Source organism: Notamacropus eugenii, chromosome 5 (genome assembly GCF_028372415.1).
Source record: "Notamacropus eugenii isolate mMacEug1 chromosome 5, mMacEug1.pri_v2, whole genome shotgun sequence".
In the NCBI taxonomy this organism is placed as follows: Eukaryota; Metazoa; Chordata; class Mammalia; order Diprotodontia; family Macropodidae; genus Notamacropus; species Notamacropus eugenii.
The window spans coordinates 280,375,747-280,385,939 of NC_092876.1; the positions used below are offsets into that span (position 1 = coordinate 280,375,747).

Below are 10,193 nucleotides of genomic sequence, written 5' to 3' on the forward strand. Positions count from 1 at the left end.
GTTCTCTGCCTCTCTGGATGGGTGTCTGCGCTGCCTTCTCTTCGGAGGGTGCGGGGGGAGGGGGCAATAGGGGAGGAAAGGAAGGCTATTTCACGTGGAGCGGTTGGGAAGACAGGGTTCTGCAGGGGGAATGGGGTGAGATCTCTTGGTCGACGAAAAAGAAGGGAGGGGCAGGAACGGGAGCTGGGGGCGCCGGGCTAGCATCTGCCCCCAAGGGTGAGGGGCTGACACGCAGCTCCCCGGAAGGCCTGCCTCGAGAGGGAAACTGCCCCAGGAGTAAAACATCTGCCCGGAGAGGGAGGCGGGGATGTGGCGGGATCAGGTCTCTAGGATGGGAGGAGGGAGGAATCTTACTAGGATGAGGTAATCTGGTCAAAGGGAGGAGGGGATCAGCCGGGATGGGAAACCCGAGGGGGCAGGGGAGGTCTGTGCCCACCACTGTTCCTTTTTTCCCTCTTTTTGGGGGGAAAAGGGTCGTCATGGATAATGTCTGCCCTCGGCCGGGCAGGAGCTAAGCCCGGGGCGAGGGGTCTGTCCTCGCACGGGAGGGGACGGGGTCCCAGGATGGGGAGGGCGCCGGCCCCGGCTCGGGGTGGTCCCCTGCCCGGGATGCTAGGTACTCGAGAGGGAGGGTGGGTCTGGGGGCTCCGCAGAGGGTCGGGACCCCGCGCCGGGGGCTCCCCCGCCCCCTTACCTCTCCGCTGCCGCCTCCCCCGCCGCTCTCCCCGAACACGGCCCGGAACCGGCGCAGATTGGTGCCGATGGCGGCCGAGACTTGCAGCGCCGCGTCGAAGCCGGGGCCCACCCGGAGCAGGGCCGGCCCCGAGGAGGCTGAGGACAACGACGAAGACGCAGACGAAGCAGACGACGACGACTGGGCTGCAGAAGCGGCTGTGGAGGAGGAGGAGGAGGAGGCGGCGGCGGCGGCGGCGGAGGAGGCGGAGGAGACGGAGGAGGAGGAGGCGGCGGAGGCCGCTCCCCCCGGAGCCCCGGCCCCGCTGCTTCCCGCCGCCGCCGCGGCCGCCGCCACGGCCGAGGGGGAGGGGGGCGCCCCGGGGCCCCCGCCGCCGACCGGGGGCGCCGGGGGAAGCAGCAGGGCCGGGACGCGTTGCCGCGGGGCTCCCCCTAGGCCCCGGCGCCCCCCGCCGCCGCCGCCCCCGGTGGTCCCGGGCCGGGCGGGGAAGCGCCACCGACAGCTGTGCGCCATGTTCGCCCCGTGAAGTGAAGCAGCGAGAGGGAGAGGCGACAACACAGTGGGGCGGGGAGGCTGAGGGGGGGCGGGGAGCCCCGGAACCTGCATAACCCGAGCCTCGCTGCTTGCCCGCCAGCACCCCGCCGGCCGCTATGCAGAGCACCGGGCCCCACCGGAGAGCCCCGCAACCTGCATAAAGGGCTCTGTCCACCCAACCCTAAACCCATGTGCTTTTGTAGCATACAGGGTCCGGGGCTTCGCCCTCCTGCCCGCTCGCTAGCCCCGCAACCTGAATAACGGAATGCCCCGCCCTCCGGGAGCGGTAGGGCTTGGGAGGAGGGGGAGGCAGAGGAAGAGGGAGGGGAAGAGCCTCAAGTGGAGCTGGAGCGGGGAAAGGAGGAGGGGGCGGAGGTGGAGAGGGAGGGATTAGGCGGAGGGAATCGGGCCGCCTCCAGCCCCTGAAGCTGAGGAAGTTGATTATACAGGTTCCCGGGATGAAAAGGGACTCGAACCGCCCGGGAGAGCTGCTTCCAGTATAACGCGGCTGCTGGGGCGGGGAAGAGAGAGCAATCTTCTTCATCCTTTTTAGCGCCTGTTAGGTTACCCTAATTTCCACAAGTAGTGTCGGAGAGCCCCCCAAAATATTGCATGCAAAACAGTATTTGCGGTTTTAATATATGCAAAGCAGGAAAGGCTCCCTAAAATGAAACGCATTAAGGAAAAGAGCCCCTCCCATTTCAGAGCCAGAGCTCTCACCTAAATGCATAGACAAAGTGGAACAATTCTCCCGCCCCCGCCCGCCAACTCCACCAGCCCCCCGGGCCTGGGGAAAGCTCCTTCGCTCTCCTAGCGCCCTCATTGGGATTAGCGCTAGGTTGCCCTTCCAAGCTGGGCGCGATGGACATAGCATGCTCTGCACAAGTCAGATTATAACGAAACGGGGTTTCTAACGGGGCAAAGAGGGGAAGAGGCGGGCGAACCTCCCCCGCCCCTTCTTCCTCCGTTCCTCGCCTGCTGGTGCATGCAAAGCAGACCCTAATGTATTCAAGGGAGGGAAGGCAAGGGGGGCGGGGGGGGGGCGTTGCGTTCACGTTTCTTATTAAGAGAGGGGGAGGAGGAGAGCGTTGGGCTTTAAGATCCCGTGGCCCGCCAGCGATGGCTCCTCTGCCCAGAGCGTTGGACTGGATTGGGGGTGGGGGATTGGAAGGGTGGTAGAAGGGTTAAGACCGGGGTTGAGCATGCACTGTTATTTTATTGCAGCAGGAGGAGTGGATCTCGAGGAGCTGACGCTTTCAGCTAGGCGTTAGGAGCCTTCAGGGCTTGGAAAGCTCTGGAGGAAGGGAGATGGGTAGTACTAAACAAGCAAGAGTATACTAAGCCTGGGGGATCGATATAAGGCACTGCAAACTGCAAGCAAACCCTCTGGATGCACCCACCCCCTAGCAGAAGTGGGAGTTCGCTAGAAGGTCACGCAGCTTTCCAAGTCTCCAGTGCACTGGTACAGCACCCAGCCTGGGGAGAAATGGAGATGAGGGAGGGGGACAGGAAGAGAGTGCTAGGGTTAAGCTTGCCGAAGGCGGAGGACGATCAGGTATCCGCCCAGGTCCCTAGGAAGGTGTAAGCCTGCCTAAAGCACCACAAGCCTTCAGAGAAGGTCCACGGCCTTCTGGTGCTGAAAAAACTATGTCGTTACTCGTTCCTCTAGCTCGACGCTTGTGCAAAGCAAATGACTTGGAAGAGACATAGTCGAGCTCTGGCTTCCCCACCTCCCACCCAGATCGATAGTCTTTCCAATGGGGCGGGATGGGGCCCAGATAGGTTTGCAAAGCAAGCAAGCCAGCGCGCACACACATGTACTTTTGTTGCTTCAAACGGTTTATAAAGATAGTGAGGATGGGTGTCATGGTAGATGGGGGCACAGATCAGCAGTTTCACGATTCTGGAAGGGATATGGATACTCTATTGTGGGTGGTTCATCTATTGCAATATATTTCAGGCTCTGGATGTTTTGCTTCAATGTAGCCGCCCTGATCAGTTACAGATTGGTGACCACGTGGATCCCCTCAAGCATCCTGATTTGTTAATGTATCCTTTTTTTTTTTTTTGCGCTTGTATCTTCCCCCTTTTCATCTCGCTCTCTTTTTAATATGCATAACGGTTTGCAGAGGTAATGGGCAGGAGACTGAGTGGCTGGTTTTATATAACAGTCTCTCCAGGATTTCTTCAAACGCCAGCTGTCCCTTGGGGAAGAAAGTATCATTTTCGTAGAACCTCTAGATTCTCTAGAGCCCTCCTAGCCACATTCTCGTTTGATCAGGTGGGAAAACTGACGTATAGGGGTAAGGGTGGAGAAATACCTCACGAAAAAAGGTAGGGTATGCCAAAGTACAGCTTTGCAGATCCAGCGTTGAGTCCCTAGATTTATGCTTCTGATTGGAGGAGCTTTTGAGAAGTCACTGAGTTCAACCATTGGTCTCCAAAAGGAGTGCTCCTGAGTCTAGACACCCTTTTTGTTAAAGATTCCTAAGGAAGAGGATCCTGTGCCCTACTTACTCATAAAAGATTCTATAGTGTGCATTTTCTTCCTGCTACTAACTTCTCCCAAATGACAGATTTATCCCCTTCAAGAAGGGGACTGGGAGTGAGAGAGAAAAATGAACAACTTTTTAAATTTAAAAACCGAGCCCCACATTTCATCCAGGACCCCTTCATTGCCTTTGGAGATACTTTAGCACCCTGCCTGAGGTGCTGTGGCCAATACAATTCCACATTGAATCGACAGTATTCTGGTTGATAAATGTCATCAAATTAGTGACAATATACCTTGTCATTAGTCTCTAGCCTTTCCTGCCTGGTACAACCTGCAAGGTCTAGTTTCCTCCTGTTCCCCAATACTTTGTACTTACTTTGCATGGATTTACTTAGCATTGTACCTGTTGTTTTCTTCCAATAGAATGTTAGCTCCTTGAGAGCAAGGAATGTTTTGTTTTTCCTTGTATTCATAGTGCCTAGAATATAGTAGATGATTAAATAAATACATGTGGAATGAGTGGAGGCAAAAAAATAGGACTCTACTAGTAAAGAAATTCAACCATTTATACAAACAAATCTCTTATTACTGGAGAAAATTCCACCCACCCTCTGAAAATATTTTATCCTACCAACAAACTTTTGTGTCCTTCCTCCAGAGGACGCATTTCTCAAAATTTCATGTACAACTTTGTTGAAGTAACCATTTTTCCTTCATTTCCAAATTTCATGTGCAAGCATTTTATATGGACCAAGGAAAAGAAGATTGGCTAGGTTGTTGGGGTTTACCCAAGGGAGGACTTGACCAGCAGTGAGCAGAGAGCTACTTAGAATTACTGGACAGGAGGATCCCCAAGGAATGCAGCTAAAGATTCCATAAGTGACTATTTATCACAAAGACAACATACAGGAGATCCTACTTGTGCCTTCCAACTACTCTGGGCCCACAGATTGCTATTTCCAAACTAAAAAGAAGCTGCAGGTTTGACTAAGAAGTTTTGCAAATCTGTCAACAAAGCACACAGTTTATTGGGATGGGTTAGGTGCATTCACTCATTTATTCAACAGACATTGGTTAATGACCTTCTATATGCCAGGCCCTCAGGGCACAAAGACATAAATGAAATGTATTTGTCCTTCATTGCGAAGAAGATCATGCCATCAGAGAAATGATGACATGACTTGCACTTGACTTTGTTTTCAGTGAGGGAGGGCTGTGCAGGTCACCAGCCTCACTTCTCCTCCAGAGCCATACTCCTCAGGATGACTGGAGATGACCCAGGATGAGGCAATTGGGCTTAAGTGACTTGCCCAAGATTACACAGCTAGTGAGTGTCAAGTGTCTGAGGTGAGATTTGAACTCAGGTCCTCCTGACTCCTGCACTGGTGCTCTATCCACTGCACTACCTAGCTGCCCACATAAATGAAATGATCAATAATGAACCAATAAATAAAGTTTGGGGAGGGCCCGGTAGAAAAATCTAATCCAAGCTATTTAAAGACAGGTGGTATTTAAGTAAGTATGATGGCTTAGTGAATAGTTAACTGGCCTCCAGGCCTGGAAGACCAGGGTTCAAGTCTTGCTTCAAACATATATTGGCTGTGCAGCCTTGGGCTGCTCCAGGCAACATTGTAAGACAATGAATTGCTGAGAAGGGGCTGATAGAAGGAGTTACCTATACCACTGAAATCATAAGTCTAGTCCCTACCCTATTTAAATGCAATTGCTCCTTAACGGTAAATACTTACCTTTCACAATTATTTTCTTCCAGTGCCATTAGAGGACTACAAGACATGAAATATTATATAGTCTCTGAAGAACTAAAGTTGAAGGTCACCCAAAGGGCAACAGAGCTCATGGTAGATGTGAGTAGGCCCAAAACACATTATAAATGAACAGTTGTGCAAGAGAAATGGCATAAAGGTTGTCATTTGAGAAATTATGACTGGAAAGAAGTCGGGCCAGTCATGTGAAGAAAGCCAGGGAGAACGATAGACAGCCCCACTGGTATCAATGAAATGTCAAAAGATAAAGAGGAAGGCCCCCAGCACATTCAATGGGCTACTCTACCCAGTGGAGGATTTCTAGGAGATATTGACAAGGGTCACACAGGATGGGCTGAAGCATCAGTCAAAGAATATCAAAGATTCCTAGATGTGTAAAAGAACTGAATTCAATGTTCTGTATTAGACTCTGTTTGACTCAAATATTGGTCCCCGTACTCAAGATATAGGTTGATTTATTTAAAGAGCTTGTGGATTTTATGTGCTGTGCTGCCTTATTTTCATTAAAACTTTTAAAATTATTTTTCTCCTTTTTAAATGATGTTAACGGTCAAAAGTAATCTTTTTAAAAGTGAAAAAACTGATGAGTAAAGATTATTGACAGTTTAATTTTACAGTTTTTTTTTTACAGGAAATTTAGTCCAAAATATATAAAGAAAACAAGAGTTCACTTTTCCCCTCCTTGTAGCTGCATTTTCATAGATTAAAGGAACATGACATAGAGGAAAGAGTTATGAGGTTTGAACTCACAGGATGATAGATAGAAAAGAGAACCTAAGAGGTCACTTAGTCCAATCCCCTCAGTGTACTTATAAGTAAACTGAGGTACAGACAGTTAAAGGATATACCACATGTAATAGATAGCAGAGCTGGATTTGAACTCAGATTCTCTGATACCAAATGCAGTGAGTTATATGCTATATTATATTGACTCAGAGAAAGAAACTTAGAATTTTTGCTCTGATATTTACTACCAATATGATCTTGGGCAAATCACTGGATCCAAGTTTATTCATATGTTGAATTAGGGGGTTGGACTAGATTACTTCCCAGTTCCCTAACTTTAAATACTATGAACCTACTATTACATCATAAATGCTAGGGTAATCTGGGCCCAGGAATATAGTGTCAAACAGAGGCCAAATTTTGTAGTTTTGAACAAGAAATGTTCATTTGTAACTTTAGCAGTTCTGGCAGATAGAACCTAGGAAAATGAACAACTATTTTTCTTAATTATAATCCACCTTTTTACTGAGCATTCATGGTACCCTAAATGATATCCAGCTATAAGCTCCTTGAAAGCAGCTACTGTCTTTTATGCCTGGAACATAAATAATGAACACTTATTGAATCGAATTGATTTATCTCACTCTAGGCAGCTCACCACTTATGTGTCCCCCAAGTAAGAGATCCATTAAAATAGTAGATGAAAACTTGAATCCTTTCTAGTCCATGGGCTCTCTTGACCAACCTTGTTCCCTTTTAGTTTCTTTGCTGCCCTTCTGAAATATACGTTTTAAATTAATGGCCAATTATCTTTTTCCTGGGAGGCAGGATGTTCTCTGGTAGGTGACAGTCATGTCTGTTTTATTCCATTGGCAGTGGCATACCAGGGCTTCTGTGAAAACCTTAGGGTAATATTCGAAATTCCAATTTAATTAATGTACATGCTCTCTTCTCCAATATACATGACAACCCTTCTATATTTCCTTGTTTGGTACAATGCACGTACTTGTCTTGCATAAACCCTCCAGAAAGTATCCAGCCAATGAGCTGAGGTTCCTCTGGCTCTTTATTTCATGGATCCCAGCACAGCGCTTGGGTTATCTGTTATCCCTTATTCTTGTTATATGACCATCCCACCTAGTGGCTCTCTGAGCCTTAGATCTCCATTTATAATTCTTTAATACTTCACAAATATATGATTTTGTCATTTTTATGTACTTCTTTCATCAATGTGGCTTCCAACTAATCAACAACTTAGTAGATGAACTTCAAGAGTTATTATGGTTAAAAATCCATCATTCTACTAACAACTCAGTGATAAGTCTCTCTGAACTGGCTCTCAAATGTCAAAAAACAGGGAACCCTATACACATGAAGTCTCTTTGGCTTGGCAGGACTTCACTGATGCTGCCTAAAAAAACCAAGCTCTTCAGAAGAATGGTAGAATCTCTCCATTTTCTTTTCAAAGGTAAGGCACTATGGATGCGGGATATTTTATAACTGTCAGATATAGCCAATGTATTTAGTTTTGCTGAACTGCCTTTTTTCTTTTTTAAAAAGTATTCATTACAGGGAATGGCTTAGTAGGCAGGGTAGAAGGGAAGGATATATTTGGAAATCAAAATTATGTGAAAACAAAAGCTATCAATGGATCGGTTTTTTTGTGTCCTGTCTGCATAAAGAAGTTGACACCTACTGAAGTACAATACAATTCAACATTAAATACCTACAACGTACAACACACTATGCTAGACATCAGCTATACAAAGAAAGAAAAGTAAGTCTCCACCCTAAAAGAGCTTACATTCTATGAAGTCAATGCATGTACACAGAGAAATAAATACAAGCTCATTTGAAAAGGGAGAAAACAGTAATGACCAGCAATGATGATTGAGAAGGCTTTGTCCCTGACCTGAGCCATGAAGAAAGCTATAGAGATGAGAAAAGAGTAGTCAAGCACACAGTCTGTAGTATTTGGGGAACAACTAGTAGAACATCTTGGTTATAAGATAGATTATATGAATGGGAGTAATATAAAATATCTAGAAAGGTAGTTGGGAGTTTCCAAGAGGCATGGGGAGCCACTGAAAATTTTTGAGCAGGAGAATGATGGGATCTGATTTGTGCCTTCAGGATATTCATTTGGCAGCTCTGTAGAGGATGGTTTGGAAAGGGGAGAGATTGAAGACCATGAAGAAGACGTTTTATCCAGATGGGAGGCAACAAAGTCTAATTGACTAAGCGAGGGGAGAGAAAGGTATGGATTGAAAATTTCCTGTGGAGTTAGAGTAGACAAGACCGCAACTGTTTCAATAGCGGTGAGGAAGAAGGAAGAGTCAAGAAAAACTCCAAGGCTGTGGACCACAGAATCACAAAGTTTGAGAGTTGGAAGGGATCTTAATTGTCATTTAGTCCAACATCCAGAAAGGAATTCTTACTGTATATAACACACCCAAAGATCTGCTTTAAAACTTTAAACAAGAAAGACTTCATCAACTCCTGAGGTATCTCTTTCCACTCTTACTTAACTCTAATTATTGGGAAATTTTTCCTGAGAGTGAACCTAAATTTGTCTCTTTACAATTTCCCTCCATTGGTTTTGCCCTCTGAGGTTCAAGTGAGCAGATCCAATCCCTCTTCCATGTGGTGATCTTTCCAAACTTGATTACAGTTATCACGTTCCTCCATGCAAACCAAACATTTTCAGTTCCTTCAGACTCTCATTATGTGACATGAACTCAGGTACCTTCCCCATCTCGGTTTGTTTGATGCTTGATCTCCTTAAATGTTGCATCCAGAACAGAACACAATATTCCAGATGTGGTCTGAGCAGGGCAGAACAGTCCCTTGAAGCTATGCCTCCTTTCATCTAGCACAAAATCCCATTAGCTTTTTTGGCTAACAATGCACTTTGCTTACTCATATTGAACTTGTAGTCCAGCTGTTTTTCAGACAAATTGCTGTTGCTGTCCAACCATGCCTCATTCCATCTTGTACTTATGAAGTTACTATTGAATCCAAGTGTAGGACTTTACATTTATCCATACTGAATTTTATTTTGTTAGGTTCAGTCCAGTGCTTTAGCCTGTCAAGGGTTTTATCTTTTTTGGGGGGGCGAGGGGGAGTGGATCCTGATTCTGTCATCCAGTGCGAAGCTATCCCTCCAACCTCTGTGTCATCATCAAATTTGATGGGGATATCATTTCTGCCTTTTTAAAAGTCATTTCTAAAACAAAAACAATAAGCATTGAACAGCACAAAGCCAAGAACAGATCTCTGGAACACTCCCCTAGAGAACTTTAGACAATCTGACATTGAACCTTTAATAACAAGGATTGTCTAAGTATTCAGCCAGTTCCAATTCCAATTAATTGTATTACTGTCCAGTCCACTGTTGCCACGAGAATAGTATGTATGAATAACCTTATCAATTGATCTACTAACACCTAGAAAAATTGTATCGCATTCCACTGATCTAATAGTCTATCAAAATAAAAAGAAAGAAAGAAAAGAAAAGAAGAGAAAAGAAAAAGATGAATCTGGTATGGCCTGTCCTGGCTCTTTGCTGTCACTGCTTCCTTGGCTAAATGTTCAAGTTAAATCAGCACATATTTATTAAGGGCCTACTACGCGCCAGGAACATTGCTAATTTCTGGGGATATAAAAAAAGACAAAAACAGTCCCTGTTCAAAAGGAACTCACCTTCTAATGAGATAAAATGACATGCAAACAACTACACACATATACACAAGGATAAACTGGAGATAATCCCCCAGGGAAGGCACTAACATTAGGGAGATAGGAAAAGGGTTCATGCAGAAGGTGGGATTTTAGCTGTTAAACAATCATATCTTTAATAATATAATGTATTTTAGAATTTCTCCTGGGAATTAAAGCAATCTAGTTGCTATAGTTTACAGAGTCTGTTCTCTTCCATTTCTCAAAAAAAAATCTTTTAAAA

General features: G+C 46.2%; 1 protein-coding gene and 1 long non-coding RNA gene across 4 annotated transcripts in view; one reads left to right on the top strand and one right to left on the bottom strand.

The window, feature by feature from the left end:
• KMT2A (lysine methyltransferase 2A) overlaps positions 1-1,222 on the bottom strand; it is an 82,251-nt gene extending 81,029 nt beyond the window's left edge. For both annotated transcript variants that reach the window (XM_072613035.1, XM_072613034.1), the window contains exon 1: positions 695-1,222. In XM_072613035.1, the coding sequence (XP_072469136.1) occupies positions 695-1,207 (513 nt within the window). In that variant the 5' untranslated portion in view covers positions 1,208-1,222. The remainder of the gene's footprint in view (positions 1-694) is intronic.
• Positions 118-6,002, top strand: LOC140506181 (uncharacterized). Of its 2 annotated transcripts, XR_011967804.1 has the most exons (5): positions 118-276; positions 2,456-2,690; positions 3,189-3,277; positions 4,460-4,703; positions 5,494-6,002. It is a non-coding gene; the product is annotated as an uncharacterized lncRNA (long non-coding RNA). The 2 variants fall into 2 exon arrangements; XR_011967805.1 differs by lacking the exon at positions 4,460-4,703.
• The last annotated feature ends 4,191 nt before the right edge of the window (positions 6,003-10,193 follow it).